Genomic DNA, 27,175 nt, shown 5'->3' with positions numbered 1-27,175 from the left:
ATATAGATGCGCTGTGTAAAAAGATAAACAAACAGATCTTCATCATGGCAAGACTGTGGATGATAAAGTCCCCAGATCAATGTATTATGGACTTATCTTCCCACATTTGTCTTATTCAGTTCATATATGGGGAAGTGCACAAGCTGGCTACCTAAAAAGAATATTCACAATTCAGAAAAGGGCAGTGAGATGCATTGCAAAAATACCACCAAGACAGACCTGTAGGCAAGCTTTTGTACACTATAATATTATGACAGTATATTCACTGTACATGTACCAAAGCATAATGGCGGTAAGGTCAAGCGATAAACACCTCCTAAATAAAGATGTACACAAACACAGTACAAGAGGAAATGAAAATTACTACATGATAAACAGAAATCTAAAACTATCTATGACTGCCCCAGAAGAAGCAGGCAAAAGGTTTTTTAATAAACTCCCCAAAATCTTTAAAAAAGAAACAGACCTAAAATGTTTTAAAAATAATTTGAAACTATATTTCACATAGAAATGCATATACAGTTTGAGTGAATACTAAGATGGTGTTTAAATACGTTATATCATTACTGAAATGTACCTTTAAAAATTATCATTTCTGTATGTTGTTTGGATTTGTGTGTACATATAATGTGAAACATGTAATACCTTTGTATGCTTATGGACTATTTCTGTTTAATTATCTGTTTCATTTATATATAATGAAATCAAGTTTGATGTTAATAGCCTATTGTATGACACACCCAATACTCTCAGCTGGATTTTCAGCTGGAGTCCATGGGCAAAGAATAAATAAATAAATAATTTTTAGAGCGGGTGGGCAGAGGGGGGGGACCTTCAGTAACGCTTGCATTTCTAAGTTTGTCCTCCATTACTTTGCTGTAACAATGTTTTTATACCAAAGTGCAGAATCCATTGTTGCATACTTTATTTAAACTTCATTTTCTTTGCCATAACACAAGAACCTATCCACCACAAATTATCTCACATATATGGTTGGAACAAGCACCAAAAACACCATCAACCTCCTCGTACCTCAGCACGGCGTTTCTTTGCTATAATAACCAAATATATCATTTCTGTCTCAAATTTGGATCAATATTACATTTATTACTTTTTCTGCATACAGTAAACCCATTAATTAACAACTAGTTATTCAAGTTCTCAAAAGTTTTGGTCTCACTTTACTCTTTAGTATACACAGGTTTGAAAAATATTACTTTCTTTTTCTTTCCATTCTCTCTGCATCTCTGCACACAAGTGTATTGATTTACAACATCATTACCATGTAGAATGACCTCCCTGCTGACTGACAGACTAGTTAGTTTTATAGCAAACCTCTGTTCCTCATATTTATTCCTGACAACAATGTCTGATTTTTACTTTGGTTTTCCAGTGAAGTAAATGTCTTACTGAGTACATTAAATGAATGTGTGTCATTTCTAACAAGAATAAAGTGAAAGAATGTTATGTTGTGTGTGTGTGTGTGTGTGTGTGTGTGTGTGTGTGTGTGTGTGTGTGTGTGTGATATTCACAAATTTTACGATGTGTAGTGACTTGTTTTGAGGTCAAATACATAAATGATAAAGGCTTGCTCAGAGCTTATTTCTGAGACATCTTCAGAGTAGTTACATAAGCTAGAATATGCACTAAGAGAATAATTATGAAGCTTTTGAGGATTTCTTCTGGCAACCAACAAAACCAGTCAGTAAAGTCTGAAAAATAGAATGTACTCAGAGAAAGCTTCTGTGACCTTTTGCTTGATGGCACAAATCAGTAAGATTGCTCATGCAACAACATTTGAGACTTTTAATGGTGTTATTGCATGGTGAAAACTAATATAAGTTCATACAGATTATCATTAACATATTTATTTCATCATCCTCAGTTTTAAGGTAGTTTCTCAGCATTTCAATCTCAGAAGAGCTATTTTATCACCCTGCTGGAGAAATGTCCAATACTTCATTTTGCAGAAGAATAATTAATGAGTATGGTACCTACCACAGTTAAAAGCATAGATTAGAAGTTTGTATTGCAATAGATTAATTATGTAGTGTTAAATCAATCCACAACATTTTATATGTAAACGTTTTCCAGATACATACATGTTATTTCATGATTTGTATTTTCAAAAAGAAAAGACAGCATTAACAGCAGAATAAAACAGTGATAGGTTCAAAGATAGCAGAAGGAACTATAGTACAGAAAACTAGCAGGAAACAGTACTATAACAGCTAAAAATCTTGTGCTCACCGAGCACATAATGTACAAAGAAGTGTACATCCCTCTGAGGGTTAGAATCATGACTCTAGATGACATATGTGCATATGCTTCAGCACAAATAGAGTTGAAGACAAATGCCTGAATCAGATTTCATCAAAATTCATACAAAGTTTACTAGTTTAGCTCAAATGGCTCTGAGCACAATGGGACTTAACATCTATGGTCATCAATCCCCACTAGTTTAGCATTTAAATTTCTGTTTACCAGTGAAAAACAGGTTTTTTTAAAAAAACACAAGACTTCTGACAATGTGCTTTTCTTTGCTTTCATCAATTTTGAATGGATCAATGTATATGTGAAAGAATTTGTTTAGTTCTGCTGTTAAGCTTTTGGGTCTTTCATGTGGTTTCACAAGTACATTTAAAATGTGTTACTTTTACTTTACCATCATGTCTCCTTTTTCATGACTCTCCTTATTTCTTCACAGTTTCTCTGACAATCTCCTCTCTCTCCTGTATAGACAAAATTATATACCATGGGTATTCAGTCAACTCTGATAGAATGTTTACATGTTTCTTATGAAACAATCTCAAAAGGTATAAATCCACTAGAACTGTGTTGTAAGCTATTAATGATGTCTTCAAAACCATTGATGCGTTCAAACCAAGTAAGATGCTTATGTCTACAAAATGTATGACATAGGCAACCAATCTCTCTTGTTTATCTTTCTGCTGGGTTTAATGATGGGTTACACATGGAAATCAAAAGATTGCTGTTCTTCCAATAAATGCTTTTCCCTTTTTAGATATGAACTGTGATCCATTATCTGAGAGAATGGCTTTTGGTTTTCCTACATTTTTAAAGTAATCCTTATCAATCTTAGAAATAATGTCTTTGTTTGTGGGATTTCAGACAGGGTACAGTTTTATAAATTTGGAAAAAATGTCAGCCATGGCAAAAATGTAACTGTGACCACCTCTACTTCTCAGCAAAGATCCATATAAGTTGATGACAACCTAATCCATCGGTTGTTCAGGAACGGTTTTTTGCATTTCACTTTGACATGCTCTATTACTTACCTTTCCTCTTTGACATGTATCACAGGATTACAATTCTTTCCTTACTTTTTTAGCCATATTATAAAAATAAATGTTCTCTTGTAACTTTTGTATGCATTTCTGAATGCATGATTTGTGGCTGCACCTGATTAATTTTTCAGCTTCCTCCTCTGGTCAACATAACTTCCAGTTACCAGTGTCAGAATCTGCCCTAAACTGAGTACCCTTGTGTCCTATGTAAAATTTATCCAGTTTTTCATACCCTCCCTTATGTAAACAGCTTTAGACTAACCTCCAGTTTGAATCATGATTTTGATTTCTCTGATTCTGTTACACATGGCTCTAATGACTATCTCATTATCAACACCCTTCATACATCTCATATTATACTCCTATTTCTCCTCCTGGTCATGTAATTCATTAAATCCACTTAAGGATAACCTAAATAAAGCATCTGCAATGACAATTCCAGTATATTTGAGGTATAATACTTCATAGTCAAATTGCTGTAAAAACATGCTCCATCTTGTTAGTCTTTCATGGTGTAACCTGTACTCTTGAAGATAACTTAATGCTTTGTGGTCTGAGTATACTTTGATTTTATGGCCTAACAGTTAATTTTGAAACTTGACAAAAGTCCAGAGAATAGCCAATAACTCTTTTTCAGCCATGGTGTAAGATTTTTCATGTCTGAGTAATGTCCTACTTCCAAAAGCAATTTGACAATGTGTAATTTTACCATCAATTTCTTTTTCCTGAAACAACTCAGCGTCTTGTCCATAACCACTGCTGTTAGTAGGTAAACTGAAATCAGGTCTGTGTAAAAAGTGTTCATTGTTCAATTCTTTCCTTATTCATTCAAAAGCTTTCTGGCATTCCTCACTCAACATCCATACAGCATTCTCCTTAAGTAAATTTTTCAAACATGGTGCATTCAAACTTTGATTAATGGCAAACATTCAATAGAATCCACATAAACCAAAAAATGACTTTAACTGCTTTCCGTTACATGCTGCTAGAAACTTGGAAATGGCTTCTGTTTTCTCAGATTCAGCAAGAATTCCATCTTCAGTAATAATGTGACCAAAAAACTTAAGTCTGGTATAGCAAATTTACATTTTTCTAATTTAACTGTCATTCCCCCTTGCCTAAGTTTATTGCATGCTTGTTTCCAAAGTTGAAAGCATTCCATTTACCAAAATGTCATCAACATGGATTGTCAGTCAGGATGAAAGTTCTCTATCAAGCTCATGATCCAAAGCTCTAATAAATTCAGCAACAGATGAATTCAAACCAAGTTGTACAAAACAATATTGATAACAACAGTCACTACATAAGAATGCAGTATATTTTCTTGAATCTTTTGCTAAAGGTACCAGGTGAAATCATGAGGTCACATCAAGGACTGAGATATATTCTATGTCCTTAAATTTATGTAAAAATGCATTAGTGTATTATTTTAGTTATGTAATTAATTACAGTTTGGATTTGGTTGCTAACATCCAATGATAGTACAGAGCTTGTGCTTTATCTGATTACATACATGTTGTTGTTGTTGTGGTCTTCAGTCCTGAGACTGGTTTGATGCAGCTCTCCATGCTACTCTATCCTGTGCAAGCTTCTTCATCTCCCAGTACCTGCTGCAACCTACATCCTTCTGAATCTGCTTAGTGTATTCATCTCTTGGTCTCCCCCTACGATTTTTACCCTCCACGCTGCCCTCCAATACTAAATTGGTGATCCCTTGATGCCTCAGAACATGTCCTACCAGCCGATCCCTTCTTCTGGTCAAGTTGTGCCACAAACTTCTCCTCTCCCCAATCCTATTCAATACTTCCTCATTAGTTATGTGATCTACCCATCTAATCTTCAGCATTCTTCTGTAGCACCACATTTCGAAAGCTTCTATTCTCTTCTTGTCCAAACTGTTTACCGTCCATGTTTCACTTCCATACATGGCTACACTCCATACAAATACTTTCAGAAATGACTTCCTGACACTTAAATCTATACTCGATGTTAACAAATTTCTCTTCTTCAGAAACGCTTTCCTTGCCATTGCCAGTCTACATTTTATATCCTCTCTACTTCGACCATCATCAGTTATTTTGCTCCCCAAATAGCAAAACTCCTTTACTACTTTAAGTGTCTCATTTCCTAATCTAATTCCCTCAGCATCACCCGACTTAATTCGACTACATTCCATTATCCTCATTTTGCTTTTGTTGATGTTCATCTTATATCTTCCTTTCAAGACACTATCCATTCCATTCAACTGCTCTTCCAAGTCCTTTGCTGTCTCTGACAGAATTACAATGTCATCGGCGAATCTCAAAGTTTTTATTTCTTCTCCATGGATTTTAATACCTACTCCGAATTTTTCTTTTGTTTCCTTTACTGCTTGCTCAATATACAGATTGAATAACATCGGGGAGAGGCTACAACCCTGTCTTACTCCCTTCCCAACAACTGCTTCCCTTCCATGTCCCTCGACTCTTATAACTGCCATCTGGTTTCATAAAATGCACAAATAAGGCCTCAATTGCAGAGGAAGACATAAAAATAAATAACAAATGAAAATACATCGCTTGGTAATAACTTTTATGCTGTTTCACAAGATAGAGAGGTCTTCTGTTACTGGATTTTTCGATTACCATTTTGTTAATTAGAAGCATTGATTTTTCATCCTAACATCTCTGCAGTCTCTAGTTATTAACTGCTAAGGACTTATTACTTCAATTTCTTGATTAGTTGCTTAATTTAGTATATGTACATAATTTTATCAATGACAGCAATCCACCGATAATTATAACAATGCACATCCTTCCAGAACATTCCATACGCTTTTGCAATGAATATCAAGTTTTTTTATCAAATAGGACAGAACGATATGTATAAAGACACACATACAAGGCCAAAAAAGAAGAAGAAGTCGTATCAGACATTTCATATGAATTTTGTGGAAGGCTCTGTCATTATAAAGTATACTGGTAACAAACGGCCTATTGGATTCTGTCTCAGGTTGTACAGGTAATGTTTTACTCTTCCTGGCACATTACTAAAGACATCCCTGTACTCCCAGAGTAAAGATCTTTATTCCTATTTTTGGAGTTCACTGAACCCACCAGTTTCTCCTATTTTAGTGTTAACAAGTTCTTCAACCTCTGTCTCATTTGTACCTACATCAAGATTGTCATACTTCACACCTCCTCCTACTGTCATAAACCAAATACTAGTAAGTTTACTATTACTGCTGAAATCTGACTAGAGAAACACAGCTTCCATCTGGTTTTGGAATACAAAGCTTCTATCCTCCCCAATCAAAACAAATAAACTGAAAGTTCTGTAGTTATAGGGCATCCTTAAGTAAACTGTACTCTTTCAATACTAAAAGTAATCAGAGCCTGATTCTTCACTGTTTTACTACATCTACCTGTAACACCTCCGATTTTAATTCCAATCACAGGTAATTCAACATTATCATTTTCCTGCTTTATTTTCTTGCTCAAGACCTCAGAATCTTCCAGACTCGTGGCTCCCTGTGGCAATAAGGCACATGCCTTCCCATTATCCTATCTTTATTTTAATGGAGGGGCTACAAATTTCATCATAATAACTGTGGTTAACATTTTCATGTGACTAATCATCTATGGTCTGTATCATGCATGTACTGTTCTTATCTGGATTGCAAAGTTTCATTGCACTAACAGAAAAATCATGACTAGTACTATCCACACCTAGAATGTCGCTTATCCAAGAAATTTCACCCAACTGACATTGATCTTCACTCATGCACTTACCTTTTATTGTTTACAGATATCATACTTAATTTTGTGCCACCAGTTTGGACACAAAGTTGAACGCACATTGATTAACATTTTTCTAAAATTTTCATCATTATGAACTGCCTCACTGTTCAACTGCAAGCTATTGAAGAACACTTCAACATTAGTGTTCTCAGCCAAAAATTTATAATTACTCTCACTTCTGTTCAGTGAAGTACCTCCACGTAGTTGGTGATGCAGGTCTCCCGCATCATCCCCTACACTCCTCAGGGTATGGGACATCATCATCATCATCATCTCCACCATTGGGAGGTAAATTTTTACTGGAAATTAAACTCAGGAACTTAGTAGCTTTAACACTATCATTACAATTACTCGTTTTCTCAACTATGTGTTTGGATATTTCTTCAACATCAACATGAACATCATTCTCCTCCTTATCATCATATACCTTGACATTTTCCTTAAAACTTACAAAATACCTCTTCTCTCCACAAGATCATCATTATCTTCACATTTACCAACACAAACATCACTACAAAAATCATTACCTTTCAAATCACTCTGAAACATAGCATCATTTTCATATCCAGGATCATGAGTGTCACTTTCACATACCACAGTGTGTGCTTCTGACTTACTTGGTTGCTCCACAACTTGACTGATCCCAAAATTGTTACATACTTCAATTACCTGTTCTGATAAAATATTGTTTTCTGCCCATTCATAAAAATCTACTAAATTCATTTCTACTTCATGTTCAGTGTTATCATGTATGTAGTCAATTGTGTCTTTTTGTTGTGGTTGTAGCATTCCTTCTTCTCTACTGTAATGGCACATAGTGGATAATACACTTCCTTAAAATAATTATTCATTATATTGTATGACTTTGCTTGCACACTGGACCCCTACTTAGTTTTTTCCCTTTATGTACAGTTGCACCTTAGTATACTGTAGAATTGCAGTGATCTCGCCAATGTCTGTTTCTGTGTTTATTGTCACTGAAACTTCCTGGCAGATTAAAACTGTGTGCTGGACTGAGACTCAAACTTGGGACCTTTGCCTTTCACGGGCAAGTGCTCTACCAACTGAGCAACCCAAGCACAACTCACGCCCCGTCCTCACAGCTTTACTTCCGCCAGTACCTCGTCTCCTACCTTCCAAACTTTACGGAAGCTCTCCTGTGAACCCTGCAGAACTAGCACTCCTGAAAGAAAGGATATTGTCATTCCTTTGTCAAACATATTGTGATAACCATTCTACTGATACTGATTGGCCGGCTGCAGTGGCCGTGCGGTTCTAGGCGCTGCAGTCCAGAACCATGGGACTGCTATGGTTGCAGGTTCAAATCCTGCCTTGGGCATGGATGTGTGTGATGTCCTTAGCTTAGTTAGGATTAAATAGTTCTAAGTTCTAGGGGACTGATGACCTAAGATGTTAAGTCCCATAGTGCTCAGAGCCATTTGAACCATTTGATACTGATTGTTTTCACCATGACTTCTGTGATTCTTTGATGGAAAGTTGTTATGTTGTTGATAGTCTGTGTGTTCTTTTTTATGTTAATTATTTCCCCAAATTTGATTCCCATTTTTTTGTGTAAAATTGTGGTAAATATGGTGCTCTTTTCCTATGCTTTTCAAAGTGCTATCCAAAGTGTGCTCAAGTGCGTCATCTGGTCCATAGACTAGACTAGACTAAATTTGAGCAGGCAATCTACATCTTAAAGCATCAATCATTGTGAATTCATCAAAAGGTTTACTAGCATGTGCTAATTTGTGTACCAGTCTCCTGCAAAATTGCTTCATACTGTCTCTCCCCTTCGTATACCATGGCACATTCAAAAATTCATTTTTGATATGTGCCTTCTCTGTTTCTGGCCAAAATTTCTCTAAATATTTCTTTTCAAAATTTTCAGATGACATATCAGTACAAAGATTTTGGTTTGCCCATGACTCTGTGCTTCACCCTCTGGCAACTTTTTAACAAACTTAATTTTCATGCAGTTGGTCTTGTTTGGCACAAAATTATCTTTACACTGCTGCATAAAATCTACAGGGTGCATTGTGCCTTCATCAGAAACGTTTTTTCACTGGTGTGTTACACCACATCATACTATTTTATTCATTAGGTTGCCATTGACAGTGTCTGTGCATTGTGGTTTTCTACTTTTTTAGCTAGGTCAGAAAAATTACTTTGTATGTTGTTTGCATCATTTTTGCTGGTTATATGTTTAAGTTCATCTTTTTCATCTACCAATTTTACTTTCTTTTCCAGGATGCTTGTAATAGTAATTAGCTTCATACTCGTATTTTCCTCAACAATGTTATATTTTTCTCTAGATTTTCATTGACAGTATTGATTTTCAAATTACTTCATCGAAGGCACTTTTTAGTTTTCTCCCTATCACTTGCAAGTTTGTCTGTTAATTGTTCAATTTTTTTAGTAATGCCCTTGTCAGCTTCCTCCACTTGTGTCTCAAAATGACCCACCCATACCTCAACCATGTCCAAATTAGTAGACATTTGATCAAACTTTTGATTCAGTTCTTCATTATTATGGTCCATCTTTTGAATGTTCAGTTTTAACGACCTGCCTGTATCTAGCATTGATTGCTTCAAATAATCTATCTTGCTCCTTCCATGTCCAGTTGTTCATACCTCTCCATTAACTGTCTTTCTCAACAAAGTCAGGTTCCAAAAATGATAAATTTTCATCCTTCACTGTTGCACTTAGGTCCCTGTTATTAATCATTACACTGTCCCCATTGTTATGTAGTCCCCCACCCCTCCTATTCCAAATTTTCTTTAGTCCCTAAAATGGTCATTTTCACTTCTGTTCACTACAAAGCAAAAAAGATATTTTAATAAATAAATTCACTTTTACACTCAACTTTCTGTTGTCTTCTCTAACATTGCTGATGATGTTTAATTCTTGTTCATCCTTCCTGGTTTTTATCCTTCAAATTCAGTCCTTTTTCAAGATGGAATGACATTGCCTGTAAAGTATTGTTCATTTAGTCACAGAAACATAACTTTCATTCCATTCCAAACTAAAGCCCATATTCTGACCCCCCCCTCCCCCCCCCCTCCCACACACACACAATAAGTACTTATTCAAATTAATTATTTAAATTCTGCCTCTGCTGATTTTCAGGGCATATACTTTGTGCTTCATAACAGCATACTGAGCAGAGTGGAAAGATCAGAAATGTTGATTGATTGAAATAATTGGTACTTAACTGGTAAAATTTTGCTTCACTGCTTTGATCTTATTGTACCAATTGTAATCAAACCTATGAAAACGTTTCAAAAAATGGGTCAAATAGCTCTGAGCACTATGGTTCTGAACATTTGCGGTCATCAGTCCCCTAAAACTTAGAACTACTTAAACCTAACTAAGCTAAGGACAACAAACACATCCATGCCCAAGGCAGGATTCGAACCTGCGACCGTAGTAGTCGCATGGTTCCAGACTGAAGCACCTAGAACCACTTGGCCACAGAAGCCGGCGAACACATTTCAGTTTTCACTTTGTTGATATATTCTTGAAATTATTTTACAAGTTTCAGATAACACATTTTCTTAGTGGTTGGTTCAGAGTTATAAAAAGGTAGTTCCTAACTAATTTACATTTCTTTTTCCAATAATTGTCAACCTGTATCTCTGTGAGGAACTTGAAACTTTCAGCACAGGGCAGCAGCATGTTTTTATTTATTTATTTATTTATTTATTTTCATTGGATTTGTAGACAACATACGTTATAAGGGTCAAGTCAAATTTGTATCTCAAGAATTGAAGTAGTATAATATGCTTAACAAGTAGCATTTAGCAAATTATGGCAGTATACCTCAATATTCTAGTACCATATCATATATGAGGTTCTTTTTTCCTTTCTTTTTTTTTTTCAATGTATACATATTTTGTGGTTCTCTAAGATACATTGTATTTAGTACAAACTATTGCATCGCTGTTTGTCTTGCTTTAGTAGATTTCTTACATCTCAAACTCATCTACATCTATTTTTGTACATACTATTACAATGCCAATTTTGGATTAGTCTGCTATGCACATGAAATCACTTATACTATAGTAACAGTTATCTATCAACGATGTTTTGTGAGACTTTTTGAAAATATTTTTATTGTTTATCTCTCTCAAGTATGAAAGAAGTTTTTCAAGGGGTTTTGGACCTGCATAGGATGGCTTTGTTTTGAATTTCATGGTGTTATGTCTGGGTTCATGGAAGAAGTTTCACTTCCTAGTGTCATGGTTGTGCTGGGGCTTGGTATCTTGAGTACCAGATAATCATTTGAATTTTGTCCAGCACATGAGTTCATAAAGGTAAATGCTTTGTAGTGTTAGTATTTTGAGAGTTTTGAATGCTGCCTAATATGATTCTCTCCACTGAAGGTTGGTTATTATTCTTATTGCTCTTTTCTGCATTTTAAATACTCTATTTAAGTTTGTTATGGAGATGTTTCTCCACAAAATTATGCAATATCTTAATGTGGAATGATTTAGTGATTAGTATGTAATTTTCATAATATTTATGTCTTTTAGGAAGCAAAGTTTGTGGAGAACATATAGGCTAGAGCAGAGCTTTCCACTTAATGTATTCTATGTGCTTGTCCCAGTTTAAATTTTCATTGATTATTATCACAGGGAATTTTGTGCATTTGTAATTTTCTGCTAGGCACCCACCTATTTGAATGTTGATATCTTCACTGTATTGGTTTTTTAGTCAGAAATTTAAGCAAAGTGTTTTAGCAGTGCTATTATTATTATTATGTTATGCAGATCTATTCCAGCAAAGCTTTGGATAACATTACTTATTTCTATGTTGGCTTTTATTTCCAGATTTTCTGTGTTATTTGCCTTGAATAGCAGAGTTGTATTGTCTGAATAAGTATTTATATTTCCATAATTTACAGTATTTGGGATGTGATTTGTATATAAAATGAAGAGCAATGGGCCAAGCATGAATCCCAGTGGGACAGAGAAGTGTAGAATTCTTGATTCAGATCTTATTTTCCCTCCTGTCATTTTTGTAATTTCTGTATATTGGTTCCTGTTTTCCAGGTATGACATGATCCAGTTTCCTGGCATCCCTCTTATCCCATATGCCTCTAATATTTCTACTAATTTTTATGGTCTATGCAGTCAAAAGCTTTTGTTAAATCTATAAATACCCCTACACATTTATTAGTACAGTCTAAGTTGGTTATGACATTCTCAATTAGATCTATGATTGCATATATAGTAAGTTCGTCTTTCTGGAAGCCAAACTGGTTTTTACTGATAACACCATATTTCATCAAAAATGCAGTGAGCCTCTGAGCATAGGCTTGTTCAAATGTTTTTGATATGACTGGTAAAAGAACAATGGGTCTGTAATTTTGCAGTTGATATCCATTTCCCTTTTTATGTATTGGTTTTATCAATGCTCTCTTCAAACAATTTTGAAAAATTCCTTTCATGAATGACTTGCTGAGTGGTTTTTTGAGTTCCTGCATACAATATTTAATTTGCGTCAATGGTATTCAATCAGTTCCACACGATTTTGTCTGTTTTAGACTTTTTTATTTTCTGCAGTGTTTCTTCTTCTGTCGCTGGAAATAGAGCCATGAATGTATGTATTCCATGTGCTATTGTGTCTACAGTTTGTCTTTTCTCTTAGTTTTTGGCCTACTGTGGCAAAATGATCATTGAAGAGATTGACAGTGTTATTCTGTTCTTTTATCACCTTTTTGCTTATCATATATTGTATTTTGTTGTGTTTCTCTGGGTTTTATGGTATACGATTTATATTTATAATAGACCAGCAAGCCTTGCTTTTATTGTCCGCATTACTTGTGTAGGTTTTTGCTTCTTGTTGTTTGGCTGCATGCAGTACATTGGCATATACTTTTTTGTATTTTATATAACAAATTTTAAATTTTTTGTCATTGCTGGTTTATACATTCTGTGCAGTATTTTTATATTGTCTCTAGAGACTAAAATACCATTTGTTATCCAGTTTTTGTTTTTGCCAGTGACATTCCTACTGGCCTTTGTTATTGGGCATGTTACTTGAAGGTAATAAGAAGAGACATTTATGAAGTATGTAACTTTCTGATCCAGTATGAAATCTTTTCCTAACCTTATTTTCTAAGTTTATGCCTAAGGGGTGTTAGATGTTGTTCATTTAGGTTTCTTCTCTCCCATTTTTTTGGTATCCTTTCTTTTCTGGTGGAATAATTTAAGCATATTTTTATTGGATCATGATCTGACAGGGCTGTTTCTATAACTTCACTTTTGTACTGAAAATCATGTAGATTTGTGGACATGTGATCTATTTGTGTACAGGTGTTTGCAATTGTGTGTGTTGGCTTTGATATTGCCTTGTTTAAACCACATGTTTTCATTGTGTTAAGGTGTTCCCTATCATCCTTTGAACCTTTCAATGAACTAATGTTGAGATCGTCTAGTAGAAAAAGTATGCAGTTTTTGTTTAGAATGACATACAAGAGTTCTCCAATAATTTCAGTGAAAGTGTCTATGCATCCTTTTGGTGGTCTGTAGATGTTTCAGATGTACATTGGACAAGTACCTAAAATTATTTTCTGCCCTGTTACTTCCATTACATTTTCAATATTATATTTTTTTGCATAAATCGAGACTATGTACACAGTTTCTGTTTATCTTGTTATTGATTAGTATAGCAGTTCCCCCGCCTTTACTATTTCTCCTACATGAGCTAGCTGTTACTTTGTAATCTGCTATGGTAATATTTAAAATTTCATGCTTATTTAGTCCATGTTCTGTTAGAGCTAGAACATCAGGAATTTCTTTATTTTGTATTATTTCTAATTGGATTACCTTATTTTTTATGTATTGTTTGTTCTGGTGGAATATGGTTTGCTCATTGATAGTGCTGGATCCAGTTGATGATATCAAAGCAATTTCCCTGGTATCAGCCATAAAAAGTCACTGCTCTGCTGATTGCTGTGGAACTACTACTGTTGTTGTTGTTGTTGATTCCATTTCTACTTCTGTTGCTTGTGTTTCAGCTGTTATTTGTGTTGTTGTTTGGGTTGGTTTAGATGCTGCTGGTTTTGTCAGTGCTGCAACTTTTGTTGAGTTTGATAATGAAAGTGTAGTCATTTGTGATTCTGCAGCTGCTGCAGTTCTTGCCTCCAAGATAGAGTCATTTCTTGTAGAGTTGCATTCAGCAATGAATTGGTGGTTCATACAAGTGGCTGGTACCGACTCACTCATACTCTAATAATAATATAATAATAATAATAATATTTATTCAACATTGAATAATCAAATACAATCCCTAGAAATAATACAGTTTCAGGACATCATACAGATAATTCTTCTGAATACGTCAGTTTATAAATTACAAACTAAAGATTTGTTTGTATTAATAAATTTTACATTTTGATGGATTTTACATTTGGTAGTATACAATCACGATATTACAAATATTTTTTTTTATCAACATTATATTAGTTGTAGGTTACTTAAAACTATGAGCTTGACATACTTATGAAGCACTTTTCATACGGATATAATACTCGTCTAGGGAATAAAAAGGGTTTTCAATTAGAATTCTGTTTAGCTGATCTTTTAATTTGTTAGTAGGAAGGGCTGTGAGACTTTTTGGTAGGGCATTGGCTAGCTTCAGCCCAGCATGAAGTGCATTTTTTTCATATAAAGCTGTTCCGTTGCTATTTACATGGTATCTGAACTTTTGCCTTGTATCATACTGGTGCAGGTCACAGTTGAAATTTGGATTTATTGTTTTCACAAGCAATATAACTTTCAATATGTATACACCTATAATGGTAAGCACACCTAATTTTGGGAACAGATTCCGACATGATTCTCGAGGTTTGGCACCACAAATAATTCTGATAACTTTTTTCTGTAGTATTAATAATGTACTTAGGTTGGCTTGAGTTGTTGCACCCCATATTTCCACAGCATAGTTTAAGTTTGATGAGAATAGGGCATGATAAGCAGTTTTTAGTACACACATGTCCTTACAATATTTGCTAATCATATTTATAGCAAACACATTCTTCAACAGCTTACATGCTAAGGAATCAATATGCATGTCCCATCTGAGGCTGTCCTGGATTGTAATTCCCAAAAACTTTGTCCATTTTTCCTTTTTTACAATGTCATTTCCTATGGATAATTTCATGTCAAATTCTATTTGTTTCCTTGTGTTAAATTCCATCATTGCAGTCTTTGAAGCACTTACATTTAGATGGCTTTCATTAAAATACTTGACTATTTCATTAGCTACATTGTTGCACTGTACCTCCAGACTCTCATAGTCTTTGTGTTTACACACTATTGATGTGTCATCTGCATACAATATGTTTGTACAGTTAGGAGAACAATACTGTGTCTCATTAACATAAATCAAGAAAAGAAGGGGTCCCAAGACAGAACCTCGAGGCACTCCATATTTGATGTCAGTAATTTTAGATTTGTAAGACCCACTGTTTGTTTTAAGCAAGACAAATTGTTTTCTATTGCTCGTATACGATTTTATTAGCTCATAGCCAGTTCCTCTGATACCCAGGTTCCACAGCTTGTCAAGTAATATGGTGATGTTGACACAATCAAAAGCTTTTTCTAGATCAAGGAACACTCCAGTTACATACTCCTTGTTCTCTATGGCCATTATTATTTTGTCTATTAATTGTACTGCTGCTACTGATGTTGACTTGTTTTTCATAAAGCAATTCTGATTTTGAAATATTAAATTGTGTTGACTCAGGAATGTCATTAGTCTAGTATAAATAACTTTCTCAACTACCTTAGAAAATGCAGGTAAGATTGAGATAGGGCGGTAGATTTCAATTTTAGATTTATTACCTTTCTTGTGAATCGGGGTTACTTGTGCTGTCTTTAGACTATCTGGGAAACAACCTGATGCAATTACATCATTCACTGCTGTGGCCATGGCATCATATATGTTGTCTATGCATCTTTTCAGTGTACTGAAAGACAATCCATCATAGCCTGCTGATTTTGTATTTTTTAATGACATTACTATGTTTTTGACTTCCTTGTTATTGGTTGGGGCCAAGTATATGGTTTGTTTGATTGGAATGCCCCCATATCTATGCTGAAGATTCTTAAAATTGTCATTGACAGATTTTCCAACAGAAGAAAAGTACTCATTAAAAACATTTGCAATCTGACATTGACATTTCATGATATGCCCTTTATGGTTTATAGTAAAATCACTTGTTGCTCTGTCCTTACAATTCCTAAAGCTATTTATTACTTTCCAAACAGCTAAACCTGTGTTAGTAGAGTTTCTTAACATTGTGGCTACATATTTACTTTTAGTTTCTAGCAGAAGATCTTTATAGTAATCCTGATAGTTCTTAAATTCTACATTTAGTCTATTATTACTGTTATTATTTATCATTGCATATTGGAAAAGTCTAAGTTTCTCTCTTGCTGTTTTTACTTCATGATTTATCCAGTTATTTTTTTGTATCTTTTTGCAGTCATTTACTGTAAAGGTCATTTCTGAACATGAGACATTGAAGCAATAATAAAAATCTGATGAAAACTCACTGAAAGTAATGCTGTTTTTTTAACCCCGTTGTAGGCTTTTTAGCAAACTGTTGAAATCTTTAACATTGTCATCATTGGTCATTCTTTTTGTCACATATTGTTTCTCTTTTCTATTGACATGAAGATTTTCAGCTTCTATCAATACCTGTACTGCGTGGTGGTCAGAAATGGCAAGCTTCAGAACTGATGCACTGCATGTAAAGTGGGACATGTTAGTTATAATGTTGTCAATGCATGATTTTACATTATTGACCTCTCTAGTGGGCTCATTTATCAGAAATGCTAAGTTAAATTGAGCTAGTATTAGCATTAGTTTCTTAGATACAGAGTCATTGGACAGCAAGTCAATGTTTATATCTCCAGTTAGTATTATGTTAACCCAGCCATTTTTATTGCAGTGTTTACTGTCAATGTCAACAAGCAGGTCATTAAGAACATCAAAGAAACTATCTAGGCTACCAGATGGAGGTCTGTATAGGCCTATAATAAGTAAGTTCTCTTTCCCCCACTTATAATTAATTGCTGATAGTTCTATTACACCCTCAATGCTGAAAGCACATCTATTACACTATTACTACCACTGGCTGCAAAGATAGCTACCCCACCACCACGTTTCTCTTTTCTACTGAAGGCAGAGCAAAAGATCATGGAAAGTGGCTTACATACACTAATTAGCTCATCTGTGTACCAGTGTTTGCTTATAACTAAAACATCAGGGTTATCAATTGCTGCAATGGTATCCAACTCGTTGTACTTATTGCCAAGACTTTGAAAGTTCTGCTAAATTAATTTGAAAGTGAGCTTGGATTGTTGAATGCTTGATGGATGTGTCACCCTACCAGAACCACTTATACATTTATCCCTAAAAAAGAAATATCAGTTGACAGAGTGGGTTTGGTATTTTTCACTATCCATTGATTCAAGTTGGTCTGTTTCCATGTGCTGGGAGCCTGGGAAGAATCAGCTTTACCTGGTGTTTTCAGCAGCCATTTGTCCAATGTTGTCTGTTTATACCCATTGCTGCAGTCTTCTTGTGTTGTGGAGCACTCATTCTTCGAATGTGTGTGTTTTGAGTATATGCTGTTCCTAGCATTTACGACGATTTCACAAATAATGAACGCTAAGTGACTTTTTCCGCGCCGATTGAGGCGAAGGCCGTGAGTGATGTAAAGATCTCTACTAAAATTTTGCACATTAACCATTTGTATATTTGCGTAACGGTTGCAAATTTCTGCATATTGACTGTTTGTATATGCTACTGGCCTGTTTACACACGAGAATTGAGGCAAGTCATTGTTTTTTGTATGTTTCTAACATTTCAAAAATTATTTTGCACAGCAGAGACTTGCCTCTTCTGTTAAGGTTCATGCCATGTCTTGTAAATTTGCATCTCTCCAGGGAATCTACAACAAGGAATCTTACATTTGGAAACACTTTGCATATTGTTTGTATCTGCTTGTTTGCTTCCTTAATGTCAGCATTTACACATGAAGTTGATGTGAGGTCATACCTATGTGATATAACAATAAGAATTACTCTTTGGTTCTATATCAGACTTAGGGCACTTTTTAAACTGAGAATAGTGTTTGCTAACTCATTACAAGACATGTCATTTGCCTGACCATGAGTATCTGAGTAGATGCTAAGATCAGTGAACTTTCCTAAAGATTTCTTATTTTTCTTTGGAGGCATGTACTTAAAATGAGCACAGATTTTCACTTCATTGGATTCTCTGACCAACACATCGATCATTTTTTGAGATTCATTTGAGTCACAGTTTTCATTGTGAATATGTTCCATGTATTCATTTCTAGGCAGCAATACTTCTGATTGTCATTGCATTGCTTCCCAGGATGCATCATTACCATTTTTTGAAACACAGCTTGTATCACTCCACATCTGCAGATTTCCATCATTTCTGGCTATGTAGTCCCCATAGTCACAGTCTTTTTGGTTCATAAGTTTGCTGTTTTCATTTTGTAATGCTAACAAGTCTCCTTTGAAGGACTCAGTTTCTTTTTGCAGCATTTGAATAACACTTTCTTTTGCATTCACTTCACTTTGGAGATCAACCTTTTTGTCACATAAACAATCCTGGCAGCACCACAAAAAATCATCATTTATGAACTTTAGGTTCACTTTTGTACACTTTTCATGTTTCCAGAAGCAACACTTTACACACACAATTCCTTTTACAACATGTTTTCTACATTCCTTGCACACTGCACTGCTAAACTTTTGCTTTTTTGAGAGAGCTGCACTATTACACTGACCTATCGACACCTCTTCAACATTATTATTTGGAATTATGGCTCATGTTTAAAAGAATAGTTGATCATGCACTGGATAGATATGTTCCCAATAGAATAGTTCACAATGGGAGGGAACCTCCTCCATACACAGTCACAGTTAAGAAACTTCTGAAGAAACAGACTGCTGCATAACAGGTGTCAAACAAAGGCTATAGATAGAGAGATGCTGAATGAATTACATTTGGCTACAAAGTGAGAAATGCATGGAGTCTTCAGTGAGTACTGTAGCAGAATATTGTCAAATGATCTTTCACAAAACCTAAAGAAATTTGGGTCATATGTAAAGGCTGTAAGTGGCTCCAAAGTTAGTGTCCAGCCCCTAGCAAATGAGACAGAAACTGAAATTGAGGGTAGCAAAGCAACAGCTGAAATGCTTAACTCTGTTGTCAAATGTTCCTTTACCCAGGAGAATTGCCTTAATTTAATCCTTGACCACCAAAAAACTGAGTGAAATTAATATTAGTGTCAGTAGTGCTGAGAAACAGCTGAAATTATTAAAACTGAACAAAGCTCTAGGGCCTGATGGGACACCTATCAGATTCTATGCTAGATTTGCAGCTGAGTTATCTCCTCTTCTATCTACAATCTATTATAGATCCCTCAAATGGAAAACTGCACCCAGTAATTGGGAAAAAGCACAGGTCACACCCATCTACAAGAAGAGTAGTAGAAGTCATCTGCAAAACTGCCTTACAGTATCCTTGACATCAATTTGTTGTTGAATCTTAGAACATATTCTGACTTCAAACATAATGAGATATATTGAACAGAATGGCCTCTTCCATGTCAACCAGCATGGATTCCAAAAACATCCGTCATGTGAAACCCAACTCACACTTTTCTCACATGGAATACTGAAAACTTTGGATAAATAAAGTCAGGTAGATGTATTTCTTAATTCCTGAAAAGCATTTGACTCAGTACCACATGTGCACCTATTGTCAAAATTATGATCATATGGGGTGTCAAGTGACATTTGTGACTGGCTTGAGAACTTTTTGGCAGGGAGATTGCAGCATGTTACCTTGAATAATGAGACATTGTCAGATGTAGAAGTAACTTCAACTGTTCCCCCGGGAAGTGTACTGGGACCCTTACTTGCTGTTCATGCAGTATGTTAATGACCTCAGAGACAATATTAATAGTAACATCAGACATTTTGCAGATGATGCAGTTATCTTTGATGAAGTACTGTCTGAAAGAAGCTGCATAAATATACAGTCTGATTTTGGTAGGATTTCAAAGTGGTTCAAAGATTAGCAGCTTGCTTTAAATGTTCAGAAATGTAAAACTGTGAATTTCTGAAAATGAAAAAAATTAGTGACCTATGACTGTAATATCAATGGGTCCAGCTGGAATTGGCCAGCTCATAAAAATACATTGGTGTAACACTTTGTAGGGATATGAAATGGAATGATCACATAGACTCAGCTGTAGGTAAAACAGACTGTAGACTTTGGTTTATTGGGAAATGTAATCAGTCTGCCAAGGAGACCGTGCACAAAAAACTCTTGTGACCCAATCTAGAGAATACTGCTGAAACATCATGCCTGAAAATGAAAGATGTAGGAAACTAAAATGGAGTGAAGAAAGGAGTACTTACTGTGAAGAAATGCTGAGGTGGAAGAAATTAATGTAAAGTAAGGCCAGGTGGGTGGCAAGAACCAATAACATGTTGTAGTGCTCAGTCCCACCTGCAGAGTTCTGAGAAACTGGTGTCTGGGGAAAGAATGCATATGGTGCATGAAGTGAAACAGGCACCGAGCTCATGACTGCCATGCTATATAGCGTGCTCTGCAAAAGGGTGTTGTGTGTTGCCAGAATACACCCTATTCCAAATCCTGTGCCACTTTCCTTCATGTTGATCTCTTCCTCACCAAAGGCCAACTACATGCTGCTGTCCACATTAAGCCTATCAAACAACAGTACTTACATTTTGAAAGTTGGAATCCTTTTCATGTCAATTATTTCCTCCAATTCAGCCTTGGCATCTGAGGCAAATGTATATGTTTGGATGCAGACTCTTTACAGAAATATACTACCATTCTCACCTCAGCGTTCTCTGGATATAATTGCCCCACCAGCCTAGTTCAAAAGCAGATTTCCACGGCCATCAAATCCAATCCTGGTACAGTTTACCCATTCAAAAAATCAACTTCAGAGCACACCACTTGTCACTCAGTGTTATCCTGATCTGGAATATATTAAAGAGCTACTTTGACAAGGCAACAACTTTCTAAAATCATGCCCTGAAATGAGATCCATTCTGTCTGAGATTTTTCCTACCATGACCCTCCTACCACCACCTATACCAGCCCTGCAACTGGAAAGACGTATATTATTAAAGGGAGAGAAACCTGTGAAATAACACGTCATATACCAGCTGTTCAGCCTTTTGTGTGTTATCAGTTAGAATGTGTGGGTGTAAGCAGAAGTTGCATAATGGCAACACACAATATCCTCTTGCAGAGCATACTCTACAACATGACAGTTGTGACCTCAGTGCCTGTTTCACCAAATTTGCCATCTGCGTTCTCCCCCAGACACCAGTTTCTCAGAATTCCGCAGGTGGTAACTAGCACTACAACATGTCCTTGGTTCTTGCTACCTGCCTGGCCTTAATTTACATTATTTTCTTCCAACTCAGCATTTCTTCACAGTAACTACTCCTTTCTTCACTCCATTTTAGTTTTCTACATCTTTCATTTTCCTATCTGTCTATTTTTCGCCCTCCCCCTCCCACCTCTGTTACATACAATGCACTTAGCTTTTCACTCTTATTAACTCATGCATGATGTTTTAGCAGTAATATCTATCTAGCATATTACCCTGTCTTCCACCTTTAAGCTCTCTGGCTTTCAAATCTCATCCAGTGCAGCTCCCAACAAATAGTCTTTCCTTCTCATCCCATCTGGTTAGTCTCCCCTGAACCATGATTCTGGGTGACTTTTCTAAAATATACCCCTTTTCCTGGACTTCACCAGTCCTTTTCCTTCATCCGTCTTCCTTCATGAAATAAAGGAGGTAACCTGCTAGCATATTTTACTCCTATTATCACCCCACTGTCAAATACACTTTGTTGATCTTCAGTAGGCAGGAATTATGGCTGGGTTGTAACTGTTTTCTTTTTCAAATAATGTTTAATTACATGAATCTCTGTTGCTCATCCTGGGATATCTGCATTATGAAAAGGATAGATTGCTACTCATTATACAGAAGAAAAGCTGAGTCACAAACAAGCACAACAAAAAGACTGCTATCCATCTGAGCTTTCAGCCAAAATGCCTTATTCTAAAGTAGAAAATCACACACTTTCAGATGTGCACAGCTCACACATACCTGACTACTGTTCTGGCTGCTGAGGCTGGGCTGCACACAGCAGCTACACCTGATGGAAAAAGCAATCTGTGTGTGATGGGGGTAATGGAAAAGGAGAGAAGTAGAGATTGGGGAAAAAGACTAGTGGGTGCATTAGTGAAATAGAAGGCTGTGTAGTGCTGGTATAGGAGGAGTGAAGGGGATAGGTGAATGAAGGAAAGGTACTAGTGAATTTTGAGGCCAGTGGGGGTTATAGGAACATAGGATGCATTGCAGAGTTCCCACCTGTGCAATTCTGTAAAGGTGGTATTGGTAGGAAGGATCTAGATAGCACAGGCAGTGAAGCAGTCTTTGAAGTGAAGCACATTGTGTTGGGCTGATGTTCGGCAACTGGGTGGTCCAGCTGTGTTGGCCGCCGATTGTTGGTGGCCTTTCATGCGGACAGACAGCTTGTTGGACATCAAGCCCAGATAGAAAGCAAATTTTTTAATCTTTCAGTTGCCTATCTGTTTACCCTCTTTGTTATTGTTCAGTTTATTTTCAGGTAAAATATAATCCACCATCAGTTTTCATAGATCTTTTAATGGAGTTATAATTGACCTTTTGCTCTTGTTTTCTTTTGTACATTAAGATGTCCATACATTCATACATAAAGAGCTGTTATCTTGTTGGACCTGTTGTGTCTTTTAATATGTTAGATTAATTTTTACTGCATATTAATTAACCTTAATTAGTTTTAAAATGTTTTTTGACTCACATGTTATTTCAAAGTTTGTATAACAAACTGATTTCAGACCAACCTGGTGCCATATCCACGTATCCACTTTCCACTAACAGCATATGCACCTGTACTGTGTACTCATAAGTCATTCCATGGTGGAATGACAGTTCCTGAGATAACTGCAGAGTGTTTTGAGCCTGACAACCAGATGGTTAAATGCAATCCTCGCAATGGAAAATACATGGCATGCTGCTTGCTCTATAGAGGGGATGTTGTGCCCAAGGATGTGAATGCTTCTATTGAAATGCTCAAATCGAGGACTGGTATTCAGTTTGTTAAATGGAGCCCAACTGGATTCAAGGTATGTACAATTTCAATCATTCAGCTGTCCCTTTACCTAATTATAGAGAAACACATCATGTTTGTTTTGGTGTGGCAGTGGAACAGAATGTATTGTAGAGAGCAGCGATTTTAGCTGAACCACCTGCACTACATTAATGAGAAATGAAAAAATCCTCAACCATAAGGTCAGCTGTTTGCCACTGAGATTGGCGGCTGTTATGAGAAAAGAAGTGTTGGTGAACAACTACCCAGACAGAACCCAAGTAGCATTAGATTTGTTCATATACACATGACTTGGTATGATTTGTTCTTTGCTTTCCTAACTTTCTATGTGAACTTTATTGGATCCTGTATTCAGCCTTTTAATGTCTTCATTGACTTGGTGGAAGCCACCATGAAGTATTAACAACCAATCAACAAAGAGGGCTTGCATGTCACCGTTGCTATCAATAAATGTGGAAAATAATAGCAATAGTTGAAAAGCAGCTAGCCAGAATATGTTTTTGATTGTGAAAAGACAGTGCAGCAGCTTTTCAAAATATATCGGCCTACCTACAACATTCAGGAGGACGATGGTTCAATCCTGCATCCGGCCATACTGATTTAGGTTTTCCGTGATTTCCCTAAATTGCTCCATTCAAATGCCGGGATGGTTCCTTTGAAAGGGCATGGCTGACTTCCTTCCCCATTGTTCCTTAATCTGATGAGACCAATGCTCTCGCTGTCTGGTCTCCTCCCCCAAACAACCCAACCCCCACCCCCTACCTACAACAAGAAACTGTGAGATATTTCATGGCACTTAAAAATCAGTGAAGTGTCTAAAGAACAGAACTTGTTTAATATCTTGAGGAAGACACTACTTTAATATGGTTGCTCAGTGTCCTGATCTATAGTAAAGGAGTTTATGTCACACGGAGTCATCATGGAGACTTCTAGAGATTACCTCTAAGAGAAATGGGCGCATAAAGGGGTCAATGATATCCAACACATAATAAAAAGGCTACACGGTGATCTGGTAAAGAGGATTATTAATTTACATGATACTTGAAAGTTCTGAGTAGAATACAAGTAATGGAAGAATTAAAGGTAGTTACTCATTTGTAGCTGAGTTATTTAGTAGGTGGTACACATATAAACAAGATGGAATACATTGCTGGGCATTCAGATAATGTCCTTCCCCAGAGTTATTTAACATAAAACACACATACATTTTTAATTACCTCCTCAAACAAATAAATAAATAAAGCTGTTTTGTCCAAAGGTATATGTCTGGAGTCTTGATACCCAAAGAAATACTCTCATCATAGTACATCATGTTGGTAGAGGAGCCAAAACGAAATTGTGTGACTATTGACAAAGTGGTGTATCTGTGTTAATGTGTTGCTTGCTTTTGAAGGGTAATAAAGATGAAACAATCAATGAAAAGTTGGTAGAAGTGTACAACAACAATACACCATTGTATGAAACAATGGTTGGGTCATGCAAGTGCTTCCCATGTGGCCACATGAGCCTGTATGATATATAACAAAGTGGCAGACAATCTCTTTGTGGAAGTTTCAAAGGAAATGGAGGCCCTGGTGCATTGCAGACCATTGTATCACAATCAGGGCAATAGTGGAGAAATTCAAAATCAGTCATGGATCACATTTCAACATCTTGCAGACATTATGAATAAAGTCAAAATTGCCAATCACTTGGTTCTGTGATTGAGCATACCCTGAAGTTCACTGAGGCAAGATAGTATCAGAAATTTTGCTGCTGAGTCAGGCAAATCCAGATAATGTTTTTAGTCACCTAATCACCATGGATAGTGGGTAGCATCACTAGATCATGAGGTCCTGGGTTCAATTCCTGGCCAGGTTAGTAATATTCTTTGCTTGATGGACAGGTGCTTGTGTTGTCTCAATAATTTCATTTCATTTTCATTGATACACAAATCATCAAAATGGCATCAAATAAAAGGGCTTGGACCAGGCAGCCAAACAACTTCAGGCAGGCTACAAAATGCCATATGATCATTTCATTTTTAGCATAGATGGGTCCAGCTGTATCACTATGACCCTAGGACAAAATAGCAAAGCAGTCAGTTGAAACACTTGGATTCACCACCACTAAAAGTGGTAAAGATCAGCAATCATGGAGAAAGGGACCACTGTGGTGTACTAATAGATTATGCTCATAACAAGCAAACCATCGCACTAGCTTACTGCCAAAATATCCTGACAAGATAACTGGAGGATGTCAAGATGAAGTTTCTCAAGAAGCTGTTCAGTGGGTGTTTCTGCTCCATGACAATGCCCAGAAGAATATAGAAGAATTACAGAAACCATGTTTGTGAATTTGTAGTGAGTTTTTTGAATGTGGGAGCTCTCTTATAGCATTTGCCCCTCTGCATTCAGAAAAGAAGTTGGTGGTCAAATACATGGCACTACATAGCAGGAGCACATCATCAGAGAAAACAAGTCAGCAATCAGGAAATTCAGAAAAGAAGGTAACTGTTACTACAGGGAACAAGTAAAGACTTGGCATCTCAGAAAATATCAGTTCCTTAAAATTAACCCACAACAAGAAAAACACCTCACAGGAAGAGGCAGTTTGAGACATTGTTCTTTTCCAGATTGTGTGCCATGTGGTACCAACAAATTCCACAAAATGGCTTATCATCCTTAGAGTAATGGGATAATCAAGCAGTGCCACCAGACCCTCAAAGCTGCACTGATGCCCTACTGGCTCCTGATCAGAAGCACCCCTCTGATGTCCTCACCATATGCACCTCTTTTGAAGGTGACCTCAACTCCTTATTGGTTGAGCTTCTATATGGCGAGCCACTGGTCCTCCCCACTGAGTTTGTCATGAACTGCATCTGGCCACACCCCCCACCCTTCTCGAAGAGTCCACTCTCACCTCACTCAAATACACATTCCTCCTCCCCACCCTCACTCCATGCTTCATGTGTTCATTCATAAAAACTTGCCTCATTGTGAATTTCATGTTCTGGAATGTTTCTGTCCATGTGACTTTACAGTCCTCATGTTCGGGTCTGTACAAAGTGCTTGGCTGAACAGACTACATTATAGGCATCTGTCTGCACTGCAAACATCAGATTGTCTCCATCAACAGGATGAAATCTCCTTGGACACTAAATGATGATTTTGCTCCCACTCATGCTCTGCACAAGCCCCCTTCCAGTGGTGATTCCTCCCCCTAGTGTCACAGTCTACAGATGTCTGCTTATGAGTCTCCCAGTGCAAGTGCTGCATGTAATATGTTTACCTCTCTTATCTTCAGATGACAGGATCCTCACATACTCCTCCCCAGGGGTGCCCTCTTCCTTAATTTTCTGAGAAAAATGTCTTCACTTCATCTGCCTGACATCAAGTCATTGCCCCCTATGCCTGCCAGTATTATCACATTCCCCATCAACATTACACCATATCACATCAATGATCTATCTCTTCAACTGTGCGATAGCATGCTCCTCATGCTGCATGCTGCCCCACACTGTTTGGATGACCCATCCACTAACCGCATCTCTTTCCTTTGATCCTACCACATTCTCCCTGAACAACATGTCTGCATCCATTAACACCACCAGCTGCCTTACCATTTTTATTCCTCTCCTCCAGCAACCTTCCCTGGTTTGCAGCCAATCAGTTCCTGTTTCCCACACAGGCCAACCCTTCTGCCCTCCTCATTGGCTCCAGGACTACAAGGTTTGTATTGTCTTTGTAGAACCTCTACCTCCTTTGAGAAATGGTCCAGTCATTTCCCCCTCAAGACTGTCCTGTCACTACTGGTCACTGCACCATTGTGATTCCTGACTGACTGT

The 27,175-nt window shown here is 36.6% G+C and overlaps 1 protein-coding gene across 1 annotated transcript in view; it reads left to right on the top strand.

The window, feature by feature from the left end:
- The window catches only part of LOC126188585 (tubulin alpha chain-like), a 129,053-nt gene that overhangs the window by 42,795 nt on the left and 59,083 nt on the right, over positions 1-27,175 (top strand). Inside the window, exon 5 of the mRNA XM_049930186.1 lies at positions 23,078-23,365. Within this exon, the coding sequence (XP_049786143.1) occupies positions 23,078-23,365 (288 nt within the window). The remainder of the gene's footprint in view (positions 1-23,077; positions 23,366-27,175) is intronic.

Source organism: Schistocerca cancellata, chromosome 5, assembly GCF_023864275.1.
Source record: "Schistocerca cancellata isolate TAMUIC-IGC-003103 chromosome 5, iqSchCanc2.1, whole genome shotgun sequence".
Classification (NCBI taxonomy): Eukaryota; Metazoa; Arthropoda; class Insecta; order Orthoptera; family Acrididae; genus Schistocerca; species Schistocerca cancellata.
This window is presented reverse-complemented; position numbering and strand designations above follow the sequence as displayed.